The 18,662-nt window shown below is 41.9% G+C and overlaps 1 protein-coding gene across 1 annotated transcript; it reads left to right on the top strand.

Moving 5' to 3' along the window:
* Positions 1–384: 384 nt before the first annotated feature.
* On the top strand, positions 385–16,882 carry LOC142471400 (extracellular calcium-sensing receptor-like). The gene is made up of 7 exons (XM_075578206.1): positions 385–470; positions 8,515–8,736; positions 10,822–11,113; positions 13,434–14,264; positions 14,625–14,852; positions 15,697–15,820; positions 15,911–16,882. Exons 1-7 carry the CDS (start codon positions 463–465, stop codon positions 16,819–16,821), a joined length of 2,616 nt encoding a protein of 871 aa, XP_075434321.1. The 5' UTR covers positions 385–462; the 3' UTR covers positions 16,822–16,882.
* Positions 16,883–18,662: the final 1,780 nt, after the last annotated feature.

Genomic DNA, 18,662 nt, shown 5'->3' with positions numbered 1-18,662 from the left:
AAAAAAAAAGTGATACAAAAAAAGAGTTTTTGTTAACAGCGCGGTGGTCTGGTCCAAGACCACAGACCGCGATCACCACACCACGTCTTCCTTGTGTCCGTGACACTATAGTAAAATGGGTAAGTGTCCCTATCTAAGGGGCCTTCCCTGCAGCAGTCACCCGCTTCACGTGATTGGGACCTATCTGGGACCTAAGTGGAGTTTCTAGCCTAGTCTGAGGGTCACTGACACTCAGACCCTCCCTTCCCCTTGTCTGCCCTGGCTCCAACTCAATAACTGACTCCTCACTAACGGACTCCTGACTAACTGACAAACTGACTCCTGACTAACTGCCTCACTCACTGCCTTAACTGTCAGAATCCAAACTGTCAGAATCTCTCAGTCCTTTTGGTTGCCTGGTAACATGTGGACTGCAGCCACTGAGGCTGTTATAACTTGTAGTTCCCTTGCTGATATACTCCTATGGAAAGGTAAGGGGACAAACAAGGGACTCAGGCTATATATATATATATATATATACAGCTCAACCCCGTTATAACGCAATCCGTTACAACGCAGATCCTCTTATAGCGCGATGCAAGCGTGGCTCCCAATTTTTGTATTTAGGAATACTTTACAACACGATTATTGGTATCTTAAATACTTTATTGTACGATGCATACAATTGTACATTATTTCTAACGCGAAACGCTTATAACGCGGTGTGATTCTTTGGACCCCAAGCACAGCGTTATAAGGGGGTTGAGTTGTGTATATATATATATATAACAGGATATATATATATATATATATATATATATATATATATATATATATATATATATATATATATATATACAGTTGTGGGGAAAAAAAAGTACACCCTCTTTGAATTCTATGTACACTGCTACATTATAACATATATACACCATGACATGTATACCCACACACTTATACACCAAATTACATCCCTGTGAGTGTGTGTTATACTGTATCACACACACACTGCTACATTATAATATATATACAGTACACCATGACATGTATACCCACACACTGCTACACCAAATTACATCCCTATGAGTGGGTGTTATACGGTATCACACACACACTGCTACATTATAACATACAGTACAGTGGTGTGAAAAAGAAAGTACACCCTCTTTGAATTCTATGGTTTTACATATCAGGACATAATAACAATCATCTGTTCCTTAGCAGGTCTTAAAATTAGGTAAATACAACCTCAGATGAACAACAACACATAACATATTACACCGTGTCATGATTTATTTAACAAAAATAAAGCCAAAATGGAGAAACCATGTGTGAAAAACTAAGTACACCATTTCTGCTTCCATAGGAATTAAGATGCTAAGTAGCAGACAGGTGCTGCTAATCAAACGCCCATGGTTAATTGATCATCATATAAACTACTTGTACTAGTGGCCACCAGGGGTCACTAAATGCCCTATAACATTGCACTCAAAAGTTGTGACATCCAATTAAAGACGTCATGAAATGGATATTAATTATTATATAGGACCAAAGGAGGGATCCAAAAAAAAAACCAAGGCTCAAAACTCAAAACCACAAGAAAATAATAACATTTTATTAAACAATCAACAGACACACAAGTAGGGAACATATAGACAAGGGTATTAAAATCCCCAACTGGAGAGACGGCTAGTGAGGGGGTGAGCTAGTATCCAAATATAACCTATGCTCATGGGGAAAGATATCCCTTGGGTGTATAAGGTACATTGGGTGGATAAGTAGTTGTATGTGAATATACTAACAGGTAACACATAAAGGTGAAATTACCTAGTTAGTAATTATAGCCACCCACAATGCGCATGTAAAAGGTACATAGAAAAATCACTTCACCATATATGTGTATTCCTCACTAATAGATGCCCATACAAATATTCAAATATCTTGTGACCATGAGAGGTGGTATACCTCAAAGGAGTGATCTCCCTGAATGGCCATATAACCTACAGGTCGCATTGGTACAAACTCTGATAGCGTATTTACCTTCGTATCCAAGTAGGTAAAATAAAGGAGACATACCAAAATGAATTTCTATGTCCAGCGCTATACTACCTTATCTTCGAGCCCCATACACACAGACCGTCTCTTCCTGGTGTACGTCATGCGTCTGACGTCACCATATCCCGACGTACGTTTCACGTGCTTCGAGCACGCTTCTTCAGGGGGAGGAGTCATATTATGTGGTAGTAAGTGTCGGGTTTTTAAAGTCAAATGCCAAGGAGGAGCCGCATAATTCACCAATGGGTGGTAAGTTGCCGCATAATTCACCAATGGGTGGTAAGTTGCCGCATAATTCACCAATGGGTGGTAAGTTGCCGCATAATTCACCAATGGGTGGTAAGTGATCATCAGCAAGTGTGACCATCTCTAAAAAAGCCGAAGTTTTAGCAGTTTGCTGGTCTGGAGAATTCTGGTGTGTGTTAACACAATGCCAAGGAGGAAAGACATCAGCAATGATCTTAGATAAGCAATTGTTGCTGCCCATCAATCTGGGAAGGGTTATAAGACCATTTCCAAACAATTTAAATTCCATCATTCTACAGTGAGAAAGATTATTCAAAAGTGGAAAGCATTCAAGACAGTTGTCAATCTTCCCAGGAGTGGACGTCCCAGCAAATTCACACCAAGGTCAGACCGTGCAATGCTCAGAGAAATTGCACAAAAAAACAAGAGTTACATCTCAGACTCTACAGGTTCAGTTAGCATGTTAAATGTTAAAGTTCATGACAGTACAATTAGAAAAAGACTGAACAAGTATGGTTTGTTTGGAAGGGTTGCCAGGAGAAAGCCTCTTCTCTCTAAAAAGAACATGGCAGCACAGCTTAGGTTTGCAAAGTTGCATCTGAACAAACCACAAGACGTCTGGAACAATGTCCTATGGGCAGACGAGACCAAAGTGAAGATGTTTGGCCATAATGCACAGCGCCACATTTGGCGAAAACCAAACACAGCATATCAGCACAAACACCTCATACCAATTGTCAAGCACGGTGGTGGAGAGGTGATGATTTGCGCTTGTTTTGCAGCCACAGGACCTGGGAACCTTGCAGTCATTGAGTCTAACAGGCTGGACACCTAACAAGCTCCTACCTAATTGAAGCTAACCCCCTCCCACATTTAAATGGTTAAGGGCTCACTCCATAGCATCTTCCACTCAGGGGAACTGGCTTGCTTGCAGTATGGTTGTGACAACTCTAATACAGAGTGCTTTTCCTGGTAATGTACAGGTTAATAAAAGCTTCAATCAGACTTAGAACTTTGCAACTAATATTGACAGATTTACTATAAATCATTCTTCCTGTTATTACACAGGTTATTAAGAATTTATATTAGCGTTTGGGACCCCTGAAATGTGGTCTGCCGTGCCGTTGGCTCAGGGGCTTACAACAATTTTGGCCAAAAATGTCAAACTAATAGACCATTTTACTTAATAGATATTTATACATATATATTTAGGCACTGTACCGTGTATGAGTTTCACTGGATGTTCTAAAACTGAGCTCTGTCTGTGTTTTATGTTCTGTCTCTGGTTTTAAAGTCATTGAATCTACCATGAACTTCTCTCTATACCAAAGTATTCTAGATTCAAATGTGAGGCCATCTGTCCAACAGCTAAGGCTTGTCCGAAATTGGGTCATGCAACAGGACAATGATCCCAAGCACACCAGCAAATCTACAACAGAATGGCTGAAAAAGAAAAGAATCAAGGTGTTGCAAGTGCCCAGTCAAAGTCCAGACCTTAACCCGATTGAAATGCTGTGGTGGGACCTTAAGAGAGCTGTGCATAAACAAATGCCCACAAACCTCAATGAACTGAAGCAATGTTGTAAAGAAGAGTGGGCCAAAATTGCTCCACAACGATGTGAGAGACTGATAAAGTCATACAGAAAACGATTGCTTCAAGATATTGCTGCTAAAGGTGGTTCTACAAGCTATTTAATCATAAGGTGTACTTAGTTTTTCACACACGGCTTCTCCATTTTGGCTTTATTTTTGTTAAATAAATCATGACACGGTGTAATATGTTATGTGTTGTTGTTCATCTGAGGTTGTATTTACCTAATTTTAAGACCTGCTAAGAAACAGATGATTGTTATTATGTCCTGATATGTAAAACCATAGAATTCAAAGAGGGTGTACTTTCTTTTTCACACCACTGTACTGTATGATATAATGTAGCAGTGTGTGTGTGATACCGTATAACACCCACTCATAGGGATGTAATTTGGTGTAGCAGTGTGTGGGTATACATGTCATGGTGTACTGTATATATATTATAATGTAGCAGTGTGTGTGTGATACAGTATAACACACACTCACAGGGATGTAATTTGGTGTATAAGTGTGTGGGTATACATGTCATGGTGTATATATGTTATAATGTAGCAGTGTGTGTGATATAACACCCACTCACAGGGATGTAATTTGGTGTAGTAGTGTGTGGGTATACATGTCATGGTGTATATATGTTATAATGTAGCAGTGTGTGTGATATAACACCCGCTCACAGGGATGTAATTTGGTGTAGTAGTGTGTGGGTATACATGTCATGGTGTATATATGTTATAATGTAGCAGTGTGTGTGATATAACACACACTCACAGGGATGTCATTTGGTGTATCAGTGTGTGGGTATACATGTCATGGTGTAGATTTTTATATATGTTATAATGTAGCAGTGTGCGTGATATAACACACACTCACAGGGATGTAATTTGGTGTAGTAGTGTGTGGGTATACATGTCATGGTGTAAATATGTTATAATGTACGAGTGTGTGTGATATAACACCCGCTCACAGGGATGTAATTTGGTGTAGTAGTGTGTGGGTATACATGTCATGGTGTATATGTGTTATAATGTAGCAGTGTGTGTGATATAACACCCACTCACAGGGATGTAATTTGGTGTAGTAGTGTGTGGGTATACATGGCATGGTGTATATGTGTTATAATGTAGCAGTGTGTGTGATATAACACTAACTCACAGGGATGTAATTTGGTGTAGGAGTGTGTGGGTATACATGTTGGTGTATATATGTTATAATGTAGCAGTGTGTGTGATATAACACCCACTCACAGGGATGTAATTTGGTGTAGTAGTGTGTGGGTATACATGGCATGGTGTATATGTGTTATAATGTAGCAGTGTGTGTGATATAACACTAACTCACAGGGATGTAATTTGGTGTAGGAGTGTGTGGGTATACATGGCATGGTGTATATATGTTATAATGTAGTAGTGTGTGTGATATAACACCCACTCACAGGGATGTAATTTGGTGTAGTAGTGTGTGGGTATACATGTCATGGTGTATATGTGTTATAATGTAGTAGCAGTGTGTGTGATATAACACAAACTCACAGGGATGTAATTTGGTGTAGCAGTGTGTGGGTATACATGTCATGGTGTATATATGTTATAATGTAGCAGTGTGTGTGATATAACACCCGCTCACAGGGATGTAATTTGGTGTAGCAGTGTGTGGGTATACATGTCATGGTGTATATGTGTTATAATGTAGCAGTGTGTGTGATATAACACCCGCTCACAGGGATGTAATTTGGTGTAGAAGTGTGTGGGTATACATGTCATGGTGTATGTGTGTTATAATGTAGGAGTGTGTGTGATATAACACCCACTCACAGGGATGTAATTTGGTGTAGCAGTGTGTGGGTATACATGTCATGGTGTATATATGTTATAATGTAGCAGTGTGTGTGATATAACACCCGCTCACAGGGATGTAATTTGGTGTATCAGTGTGTGGGTATACATGTCATGGTGTATATATGTTATAATGTAGCAGTGTGTGTGATATAACACCCACTCACAGGGATGTAATTTGGTGTAGCAGTGTGTGGGTATACATGTCATGGTGTATATATGTTATAATGTAGAAGTGTGTGTGATATAACACCCACTCACAGGGATGTAATTGGGGTGTGTTATCACGCTCCCATGCAGGGGAATGCCTCCGGCCTCCCTGGGAGGGTCAGTCCCACAGGTTAAAGGAAATTATGAACGACCTTAGGGGCCTCTCTCTGTTACCCCCGGGATACCAGTCTCTCTGCCCCCTCAGTGTCGGGCGGCACAGTGCTCTGTAATGCAATGATAGGGTTAATCATTATTAGGTCCTTTGGGAACCTCTGTTAATGGGGGAATTTATCTCCATATATAAAGAGGAATGTCTGTGCACCGGGGAGAGACAGAGAGACGGACACAGGATGAGGTAAGTGTGTGTGTGTGTGTGTCTGTGTGTGTGTGTGTGTGTGTGTGTATATATATATATATATATATATATATACACATTATATATATATGTATGTGTGTGTGTATGTATGTATGTATGTATGTATGTGTGTGCATGTGTGTTTGTGTGTGTGTGTGTATCATTGTATAGAAATTACTGTGTCACATTGCAGCGTGCTCATTATCAGTCTACAGATACTCAGCATCATTATACAGCGCAGCATGTTCATTATCAGTGTATAGATACTCAGCATCATTATACAGCGCGGCATGTTCATTATCAGTGTATAGATACTCTGCATCATTATTCAACACAATGTATTCATTATAAGTGTAGAGGGATACTCATCATCATTATACAGTGCAGCATATTAATTATCAGTGTATAGAGATACCCAGCATCATTATACAGCACGGCGTGTTTAATATCAGTGTATAGATACTCAGCATCATTATACAGCGCAGCATATTAATTATCAGTGTATAGAGATACCCAGCATCATTATACAGCACAGCGTGTTCAATATCAGCGTATCGATACTCTGCATCATTATACAACGCAGCATGATCATTATCAGCGTATAGATACTCTGCATCATTATACAGTGCGACGTGTTCATTATCAGCGTATAGATACTCAGCATCATTATACAGCGCAGCGTGATCATTATCAGCGTATAGATACTCTGCATCATTATACAGCGCAGCGTGATCATTATCAGCGTATAGATTCGCAGCATCATTATACAGCGCAGCATGTTCATTATCAGCGTATAGATACTCTGCATCATTATACAGCGCGGTGTGATCATTATCAGTGTATAGAGATACTCTGCATCATTATACAGCGCAGTGTGATCATTATCAGTGTATAGAGATACTCTGCATCATTATACAGCGCAGCGTGATCATTATCAGCGTATAGATACTCTGCATCATTATACAGCGCAGCGTGATCATTATCAGCGTATAGATACTCAGCATCATTATACAGCGCAGCGTGATCATTATCAGCGTATAGATACTCGGCATCATTATACAGCGCAGCGTGATCATTATCAGCGTATAGATACTCTGCATCATTATACAGCTCAGCGTGATCATTATCAGCGTATAGATACTCATATCCTCAGGATAATACTTTGGATATACAATTAGGACCAAGGTACCTCTAATTTTACTCATTATTATTAGCCCGCTGTATACGTGTCTGCTATAGAGTACTATGGGCTATATTTAGCTGTGGTATTTACATACAGTACATACACTGTATGCAGAGGCACTTACATCCATGCTCATACTGTACTTACATTGGGTATAAGAATATATCAGCTAACAGGCCCTGTTTGTGCTTGTTGAGCACAGCACAGAGGATGTAAACGTTATACTGTATATACTTCATTTCATTGGGCGTATTGTACATTTTGGATGTAATTAAAGTTTTATTATTTTGCATTATAAAAAAGCTGGTCCAATATGATCTGTTCTGATCACCAATCAGAACTATTATCTGCAGGACTATGAGAGTCCCGAGTATTTCTTCCCTATGTATTGAGTGCAAGTATAGGGGTACGTTTCATCCCCTTGTATCACTTTGGTGTATTTCTATATTGATCCCCTATGCACCTTACAGTCAGTTCCTGTTCAATCATTCATTAGGAAATTACTAGGTGAGCGGATTATCCTATTCTTTGCAGTATAGAGATACTCGGGATGATTATACAGTGCAGCGTGTTCATTATCAGTGTACAGATACTCAACATCATTATACAGCGCAGCATGTTCATTATCAGTGTATAGATATTCAGCATCATTATACAGTGCAGCATGTTCATTATCAGTGTATAGATACTCAGCATCAGTGTACAGCGCGGCGTTCACATTATCAGTGTATAGATACTCTGCACCATTATACAGTGCAGCGTGATGATTATCAGTTTATAGATACTCAACACCATTATACAGTGCGGCGTCTTCAATATCAGTGTACAGTATAGATACTCTGCATCATTATACAGCGTAGCGTGCTCATTCTCAGTGTATAGATATTCTGCATCATTATACAGTGCAACGTGATCATTATCATTGTATAGATACCCTGCATCATTATACAGCGCAGCATTCTCCTTTGCTAAATGACCTATCCCTTGACCATTAGAGAGCTGATATAATAACAGTGTAACGATGTGACTATGGCCATTTCACCTTGTGTTTCTCCGCTTGGCCGCAGGTTGATCTCCCGATTATATTGGTCTTTATGGGACCTCGTTCTCTCCTACCTCGCTCCGACCTCTTATTCCAGCTGTTTCGGGGGCAGCCTGGCGGCCTTGCACCATACTGGGATCCTGGGGACAGGAGATCTCCTAATAGGGGCCGTGATCCCGTTCCATGTCGATAAAGTGTATCTCAAATCCACATTCACAGAGACACCACCGCAGGACGTCTGTACCATGTAAGGCTTCGCTATTTTAACCTCTCTTTATTCTATAGAGAGATTACAGTAGAGTCTCGTTTATCCAACCTAAACAGGACCGAGACCATGTTGGAAAACCGAAAATGTTTGCTAATCAGGAAACATGAGAGGGGGAGTGAAACAAACCCAATATGAATGCAGTATAAGTATGTCATATATGTCATATATTAAATGCAGTGCAGTAAAAGTTTGTATGATACATACATACACATATGTATTAGGTTTATTAATACAGTACATACTTATACAACAGTTATTGCTTAAAGAAATGAGTTACTTAGGGAGCCAGGCGTGTGCGCTGATGGATAAAACAGAAGGTTGGATAATCAGGATTCTACTGTATTGTCTTTTTAAATATAGCCCTGTTTAATGTGCTTAAACCTACCCTGCACCTCCAAACCAGACTTGAAACATATGTCTTCCATCTTGCCTCCCTTCATACCACTCCTCTTGCACTCTTTCACCTCTGTTTTTCCTCACCTCCATCAATCACACTCCTCTTCCACTCTTTCCCCTCCATCTTGCCTTCCTTCATACCACTCCTCTTCCACTCTTTCACCTCCATCTTTCCTTCCTTCATACCACTCCCCTTCCACTCTTTCTCCCTACATCTTGCTTTCCTTCATACCTCTCCTCTTCCACTCTTTCACCTCCGTCTTTCCTCACCTCCATCACATTCCTCTATCACACCTCTTCCACTTTTACCTTTGTCTTCCTCCCTTCATCAGACAACTCTTCCACTCCTCTTCTACTCTTTCATCAGTCTTGTCTCCCTCTATCACACTGACCACTTTTTCACCTTCGTCTTACCTTACTTCTATCACACTCCTCTTCCACTCTTTCACCTTTGTCTTCCCTTACCTCTATCACACCCCTCTTCCACTCTTTCACCTTCGTCTTACCTTACCTCTATCACACCCCTCTTCTACTCTTTCACCTTCGTCTTACCTTCCCTCTATCACACTCCTCTTCCACTCTATCACCTTCGTCTTACCTTACCTCTATCACATTCATATTCCACTCTTTCACCTTTGTCTTACCTTACCTCTATCACACTCCTATTCCACTCTTTGAACTTCATCTTACCTTACCTCTATCACACTCCTCTTCCACTCTTTCACCTTCGTCTTACCTTACCTCTATCACACCCCTCTTCCACTCTTTCACCTTCGTCTTACCTTACCTCTATCACACCCCCCTTCCACTCCTTCACCTTCATCTTACCTTACCTCTATCACACTCCTCTTCCACTCTTTCACCTTCATCTTACCTTCCCTCTATCACACTCCTATTCCACTCTTTCACCTCCGTCTTACCTTACCTCTATCACACTCCTATTCCACTCTTTCACCTTCGTCTTGCCTTACCTCTATCACACTCCTATTCCACTCTTTCACCTTCGTCTTACCTTACCTCTATCACCCTCCTCTTCCACTCCTTCACCTTCGTCTTACCTTACCTTTATCACACTCCTATTCCACTCTTTCACCTTCGTCTTACCTTCCCTCTATCACACTCCTCTTCCACTCATTCACCTCCGTCTTGCTTTTCTTCATACCACTCTTCTTCCAGTCTTTCACCTCCGTCTTGCCTCACCTCTATCACATTCCTCTATCACACCTCTTCCACTTTTACCTCTGTCTTCCTCCCTTCATCAGACTCATCTTCCACTCCTTTTCTACTCTGTCATCAGTCTTGTCTCCCTCTATCTACACATCCTGTCCCCTCATCTCTACCGCTCCTTTTCTCTCTCCTTTGGACTAACTCCCATATCTCACAGACCCTGCATTTCTATTCACAACTTTTTATGTCTTTCAATCTTCCTCCCTCTCACTCCCCCTCTTCCCCTTTCCCGAGTCACCGACCAGTTCTGTATAGTACATACATCAGCCTCTTAGCGCTTCATCCGTTCTCCCACACGGCTTCAAATTTGAGACTCAGCCCTTGACAGATTGACAGATCCCTTTTTCAAATTCTTCCAAAGTTGGTGGATGAAATTACACTTTTGGTTCTCACGTCTCCTCTCCTCCCACCGCACCCTCCCATCCCCACCCCCTCCCCCAGGTTCCGCTTTGAAAACTACCAGCAGTTCCAGGCTATGAGGTTTGCCGTAGAGGAGATCAACAGAAGCCCAGACCTCCTCCCCAACCTCACCTTGGGCTTCCAGGTCTACGACTCATGTGCTGTGCTGCAGAGAGAACTGGAGGGAACACTGTGGGTGCTAACGGGTCAGAACCAAGCCATACCTAATTACTGTTGCCGGGAATGGCCACCTCTGGCTGCCATCATCGGCCACTCAATGTCCACCTACTCCATTCTCATGGCTCATATCCTGGGTCTGTACAGATACCCACAGGTAAGGATATGTAATCCTTACTGAAATTTCTATGTATAGTGTAGAAAAGTATTAACTTGTGTTGTTCAACTCTTGTGTGAAATATATGGACCATGTTGCCGACCTTCCTCTCATCTGACACTGCTCTCTTTGGCACAAGGGCTACAACAGAACGTCAAACCTTGAGGATTTAGTTGGAGCGAAGAGAGAAAACCCCCACAAATTATACATGCATGCATCCCATTTTAACATTGTGTGAAGAAATACCATCTCTAACTGATCCTATAACTGCTCTCCTATCTGATCCTATAATTCCTCTCCTAACTGATCCTATAACTGCTCTCCTAACTGATCCTATAACTCCTCTCCTAACTGATCCTATAACTGCTCTCCTAACTGATCCTATAACTCCTCTCCTAACTGATCCTATAACTCCTCTCCTAACTGATCCTATAACTCCTCTCCTAACTGATCCTATAACTGCTTCCTATAATTCCTTTCCCAAATAATAATATAATATATCCCATTAAATCCTCAATTAACTGATCTGTTAATTGCTCCTTAAAACTCCACATCTAAGTAACTACTGGAAAACAGCTCCAACAACTTTGTGCCTTTATGATTATATCACGATTGCTATAACTCCTCTCCTAACTGACCTTTAAATAAATCCCTACTGTATAACCCCTTCCCTAGCTGATCCTATAGCTTCTCCCTATAACTCATCTCCCAACTGATCCTTTAACTGCTCCCTACTGTATAAAGTATCTTCTGCTCCCAGCTGCTTCTATAATACTGTAACTCCCTATAAGTCCTCTCCTAACTGATCCTTTAACTGCTCCCTACTGTATATCTTCTGCTCCCAGCTGCTTCTATAATACTGTAACTCCCTATAAGTCCTCTCCTAACTGATCCTATAATCCAGGGGGAGCAAACTCCTGTCCTCTATAGCCACCATAGTACACTCTGGGGGAAGGGGAAGAGAAAGGGGACCCTCGCATCTGCCTCTAGTATAAGAGCTATAAGTACTGCTAGGCATTCTAATGTACCCAACAGGGGGTTAGCAACCTTAGACTTATTAGACCGTTTATTGTTATACCATTTGGTCTATATAAGTTTATGTGGCAGTGAGTCAACATTCATCTGCTATATACCCAGTATCTTCAAGAGGTATATACATGTGTAAGATCAGTCCCATGTTACCTGTTTCATTTACACAGGCTTTTTAAACTTTTTTATTGCTGCACTAGGAGGTTTACTCTCATATATGAGTTTCTTTTCTGCCATTAGTCAGTCTGGGTAGACTTTGATCAACCACCTAGTTTGTAGTTTAAGGATTAATTATTGTTGTCTGTTTTACGTGTTTTGTCACCAATGTCAGTTGGATTTTTGGTTCTAATGTTTTGACAATTATTTTAATCAGTTGAAATAAAAGATTATATTTTAAATCATTCATCTTTACACAATCACATTCAACGAGTGCTGTCAAAAAGGGTGCTTTTGTTTCCTAGTATTAATGTTGTTCTCTATAGCCACCAATATGTTAGGTTTTAAGGCTTCAACACAGGTGGCTCAATCAGTGGCTCAGTCAAAATGACTGCGCCACTGATTGAGAAACCTGTGCTGAAGCAGGGATATCCCTAGTATCTGGCCTATTGGTGGCACTTGAGGACAGGAGTTGGTCAGTCCCTATAACTCCTCTCCTAATTGATCTTACAATTGAATCCCATGACTCATGCTCATAAATTATTGTATATTAAATCCCTATAATTCCTCTACTACCTTATCCTATAACGTCTCTCCAAACTGATCATATACAGTAATCGCCTCCCTTTATGCCAACTCCTTCAACTACTCAGTAGAACTCTACCCTTCCCCCTCCACCTAATTTCTCAGCCAACATTTTTCTCCTCGATGCTTTCTAATGCAAAGTTGATAGAGCATACATGGATAAACTGATACAACAGGATGAAACAGGCAACTGACTCTTGATCATCAACGTAACGTCATCCTTCCTATTTGAAACCTTAAAACACACATGGGGAGAATTATTCTATATGTGCCAAAGCTGAAACTCTGGATATTTTCAGCTAGAAATACCCATTGACGCCCGAAAATGTCACAATGGCATCTTCGGAGTTGAGAGAACTTACTACTAAATCTCCTCTTATTTCCAATAGTGTACTTGAATGGACAGTTAGGTGGCTTCCCAGGTCGGAAGGGGTCTTATGGAAGACGACTTCTTAGAAAATATGGCCCTCTGTGTTTAGCATAATCAAAAATAACTGAGTGTTTGGAAGAAAAAGGTTAACGCAGTGTTTCTGTGCCATTATCTCAACAGATCAGCCACTTCTCGACCAGTTCCCTCCTGAGTGATAGGACACAGTTCCCTTCCTTCTTCAGGACTGTCCCCAGCGATGCCTTCCAGTCCCAAGGACTGGCCCAGCTGGTGCTTTATTTTGGCTGGACATGGGTTGGATTGGTGGCTTTGGGAAATGACTATGGGCAACAGGGAATCCAGGTCATCAAGCAGGAAATCCTAAAGGCTGGAGCTTGTGTGGCCTTCACAGAATTCATCCTGCTCAGCCGTCTGGATAAGAACGCCCCCCACCTCACCAAGGTCATCGGACAGTCAATGGCCAAGGCTGTGGTTGCCTTCTCTACTGATGTATACCTGATTCCACTTCTTGATGAGATGCTGAGGCAGAACGTGACTGGGAAGATATTTGTAGCCAGTGAAGCTTGGTCTATATCAAATATATTATCAGTGGACAAATACTCTTCAATACTTTCTGGCTCTATTGGTTTTGCCTTCTATAGCTCAATGATTCCAAAATTTAGAGGGTATCTCAACAGTATAAATCCATTCAATACCCCAGGGGAAACCTGGGCTCAAATATTCTGGGAAGAAACTTTTGGATGCAAATTCATGGACCAGAAAAACTTCACCGTCTCATGGGATAATCCTGTAAAGTTGTGTATGGGAGATGAGGATCTAGAGAGTATCCAGAACATCTACAATGATGTGTCCAGCTTAAGAGCTTCATACAATTTCTATACTTCCATTCATGTCATAGCCAAATCTTTGCACAATTTGCAAACATGCCAGGAGGGGAAAGGACCATTTTATAATGGAAGTTGTGCAGATATTCGGGTCTTCAAACCATGGCAGGTAAGAATCTCAGTTACAAACATGGAAAGAGAAATGGTGCCATGTTATAAAGACACTCTATTTGATATGTTTAGCAATTCAGGCATTAAAGAATAATCATTGGTATAGAAAGGAGAAGATTGTAGGGTTTGTACAGTATAGGAAAAGGTATGGAAAAATCAGGGTCTGTGTCCTCAAGACGGACTATGAAAATAAGGAAACTTCTTTGGTCAAATAGGTAAATAATCTGCCATTTGAAATGTGTGTTTCAAGGGTCACTGATTCACAAAGAAGAGTTATTATTTACACTGCTTGTCACACTACTAGACTCTTACTCATTGTACGAACCTAAATGGTGGTCAATCTTCTTCTTCCCAACAGTTGTTACACTACATCCAGAACGTATGTGTGAGGCTGAGCAATGGAAGAGAAGTCTTCTTTGATAGGAATGGGGACCCACCTGCACTGTACGATATTGTGAACTGGCAGCTGGGTGCAGATGGCATGATGAGGCAGGTCAAGGTGGGAAGCTACGATACCGCAGCCTCAGATGGAAATATCTTTGCTGTCAACGCAAGTGCTGTGCAGTGGGCTACAGGTAGTGGCCAGGTAAACTAAGTGTCTAAGTATTCTACAACATTATCTAAAGAGCAAACACTGAAGTCTAATGAGTCTGTCCCTATGACTGCAGGGGAAGATAAAAAGGGAACTATGGTCAATCAGTTTCTCCCTTCCACCCAACCTTAACAAGGACATGGTGGCCCAGATACTGTCTGTTACGGAAGATCAGAGTCTAACACAGGGATATACAGTAGGCAGGAATAAGCAATTCAATAAAATATATTTTTTATTCCAGTCGGAGCCGACAAAGCACAACACAAAAACAAAAATGAGAGCTATACTCACTAACACAGGGACATTAAGGGGTGAATCCTAGCTGGCTCTGTGCTGGGCACCATACTGAAGGCTTCCCTAGGGTTTGCTTCCCCACTCCGTAGAGGTAGGGACCGTCCAAACCTCTCTGCACGGATTCAGCTCACGGACCAATCAGGAAGAGCGGGCTCGTCTCCATGGACCAATCAGGGCTGGGGGCATGTTTCGAGAGTGTTAAAGGGCTGTGGAGGGACATACAAACTGGCCAATGGGAGCAGCACCTGCCAGAGGGACTTGGCAGTGGCTTCCCTGGGCCGACCGGATATCTGGCATCGCACTGGCTGGGGAGGGAGCAAATAGCTCGGGCAGATGGTGTTAAGATTAGACCTAGGTAAAGAGGAACAGGGGCCAGTGATGACTGGGCCAAACCTTAATTATACTGGTCCTTGGGCCCCTTTACTTCAAAATATAGATGGCCCATTTAGTCAGATCCTTCAAACAAAGGTAGATATATTATTATAACAAGTCAACTGACCCTTAATGAAGTTTATTCTTTGATCATTATGCATCTTCCTCCCAGGTTCCTATCTCCGTCTGCAGTAAGAGTTGTCCTCCGGGTTTCAGGAAGGCAGTTATACGAGGGGAGCCTGTCTGCTGCTTTCGATGTGTCGCCTGCCCCCAGGGAGAGATTTCTAACCAGACAGGTGAGCAGACTGCAGAAAAACAACGAGCCCATCAAAGGATCTGAAGAAGATATTTTGGATAGTCATATGATTTTAATTATTATCTTTCAGACTCGCTCGACTGTTCCAAGTGTCCGTGGGATAAGTGGCCCAATTTAAAGAAAGACAGGTGCCTCCAAAAGAACATTGAGTTCCTCTCATATGAAGAGTCATTGGGTGCCACCTTGGCTGCTACCAGTGTCACCTCGTCCATGATCCCAGTTTGTATTTTAGGGCTTTTCATTTTTTATAAGAACACTCCAATTGTCAGAGCCAACAACTACACCCTCAGTTGTCTTCTCCTGGTTTCTTTGTCGCTCTGCTTCCTCTGCGCTTTGGCTTTCATTGGTTACCCTAAACCTGAGAAGTGTATTCTCCACCAGGCTGCTTTTGGCATGGTCTTCGCTCTCTGCATCTCATGCATCTTGGCCAAAACCATCATGGTGGTCTTTGCCTTCATGGCCACCAAACCGGGCAGTAGCCTGAGGAAGTGGACCAGTCCTAAGATGTCTTACATGATAATCATCCTCTGCACCCTTATACAATTCCTCTTGTGTATCTCTTGGCTAGTCCTCTCTCCTCCCTTCCCAGAACACAACACCCAAACCCAACCAGGGATCATCATTGTTAAGTGTAACGAGGGCTCCCCCATCGCCTTCTGGTGCATGCTGAGTTATCTTGGGCTCTTGTCCACCATCAGTTTCATTGTTGCCTTCCTAGCCAGGCAGCTCCCAGACAGCTTCAACGAGGCCAAGTTCATCACCTTCAGCATGCTGGCCTTTCTCAGTGTCTGGGTGTCCTATATCCCGGCCTCTCTCAGTGCACGTGGCAAGTACACCGTGGCCATGGAGGTCTTCGCCATCCTGTCCTCCAGCTGGGCTCTGGTGGTCTGCATGTTTGTGCCCAAATGTTTCATCATATTGTTCCGACCCGACATGAACTCGAGAGAACGTCTCATGGGGAAAGACAGAAGTCAGATTTAAAAGACCCGATATACTGTAGGAATGATTGTTAGGACCTACAATCTATTGTTAAATTGATGAATGTTACATAATAAAGATATTTTTTATAAATTATAACAGCTATATTCTCTGGCACATTTCGCTTTGCGTGTGTTGTAATGCACCCCTCACATATTTTTCGGCTGCTCGCTGCTGATTGCGTTCTGAGTCCAGTGGAGGGATTCTGCCGGTTCACACCAGTTCAGCCCTAGAACAGAGTTTTTCCACCAGGGCACCTAGGAACCCTTGGGTTCCCCGGGCACCCCTAATGGATCCCCTGCAATTTTCTGGTCATTTTAAAATTGAATAAAATACAGAATCTTATCACAGAGTTGCTATTAGAGATTGTTTGGGGTTCCTCGGAATTTCAGTAATGGTTCCTTAACCAAAAAAAATGTTGGAAACCACTGGCGTAGAAAAAGATGCCTCCATTGTGAAATATGCAGTAGCTGGTGATTTTAATGGTTAAACTATTTATTAAAATACACTCATACAGTGCATAGGAGCAATAAACATGTATGAACCCCACTAACACCGGCTTCTCAGTCTTATATCTCCCCTCCAATGCTCCTAATTGCTGCTCAATAACTTGCTGTTTTCCAATATCATCTCCACGGAGTCGCGTGAACTTAAGGGGATCTCCTGCACTCGAGTGTAGGTGTCCCGAGCCTTGCGAGCGATGCGAAGCGCGATGACGTCAGGTGGGGGTGTAACCAGCAGCAGAGTCTGGTAGCTGGGAGTTCCTTTTCTTTGCCTCCAGTCCGAAAGGAAAGAGTGACTTATCCTTCTCCTTTTCTCCTACGCGTTTCGCTAGAACAGAGCTAGCTTCTTCAGGGGAATAAGATATCTCAAGGGTGAAGAACCACAGTGCTGAAACACCTTCTCCTGCTGCCCTATTGGCTCCTCAGATAACCAATATGCGCCCTCAGGATTGATGCTTGATTGCTAAGCACACAGACCTCTTACTACCTGTTGGCAATCAGGGCTAACACTGCACCAAAACATCAATAATAAAAAGAAAAACAAATGTATGCATAATTGATAATATATAACTATATATTGCCAGATAGCTTAGAGTAAGGTGCCTGAACCACGGTGTATCGGCTCATTTCTGTCAGTAAAGACCCCACAGGCCTCACAGTTAAAGGCATGGAATTAATTCAGCCTGGCCCACGGGAAGGGAAACACCCTCCAAACTACTGTATGCCCTCCCCCAAGGTATCAATGCAGACATTGACTTGGTTGCCGTTATTGAATTAATCACTTGTAAGTATGAACTCTCTCTGTTTTGTTATATGTTATATTTTATATTTGGTGTTATTATTCTGTTTTTACAATTCGATGCATAATATGATTCTTACAGGAGGATCTCTATCTACATTGTCCTGTTGGGTCAGACACTCTTCCAGTTATTAGATATTGGTACCTTAGACTTATGATCAAGTCTATATAATTAGCATGGACATTCTGTTAGGAAGTGTGGGATGCTTCTTTTGGGGCACAGGCATCTCTCCCTAATTTATTTGGAGGGACGATTGAGGGGAATTATAAATACAATTGGCGATCCTTAAGTTTGAAAGTTGTTGACGCCCTCTCGCCCTGATTTTATCCAGATGGATTCTTAAAAATCTACCCAGATTGTATTTGAACCGATCGTATGATCCACCAGGACCTCCAGTCCCTGAGACTGATCCCAACATTCCCGATAGGCTCCGATTGGCTTGGCCAGGGACAGTCCTTCGGTCCCCATGCAGAAGCAAGGAAAACGTGGCTTCAAGGGGTTGTATTTTCCATTTGTGTTGTATTTTGCACTTGTATATTTC

This window comes from Ascaphus truei, chromosome 20, assembly GCF_040206685.1.
Source record: "Ascaphus truei isolate aAscTru1 chromosome 20, aAscTru1.hap1, whole genome shotgun sequence".
Taxonomy (NCBI): Eukaryota; Metazoa; Chordata; class Amphibia; order Anura; family Ascaphidae; genus Ascaphus; species Ascaphus truei.
The sequence above is the reverse complement of the archived record's forward strand: the minus strand, read 5'-3'. Positions and strand labels throughout refer to the sequence as shown.

What these genes read in the sequence shown, in the direction of transcription:
- LOC142471400 (XM_075578206.1), top strand. An exon ending in GGGCTACAGGTAGTGGCCAG is followed by an intron (nt 14,853 to 15,696) that starts GTAAACTAAGTG and finishes TCTTCCTCCCAG; the next exon opens with GTTCCTATCTCCGTCTGCAG. An exon ending in AGAGATTTCTAACCAGACAG is followed by an intron (nt 15,821 to 15,910) that starts GTGAGCAGACTG and finishes ATTATCTTTCAG; the next exon opens with ACTCGCTCGACTGTTCCAAG.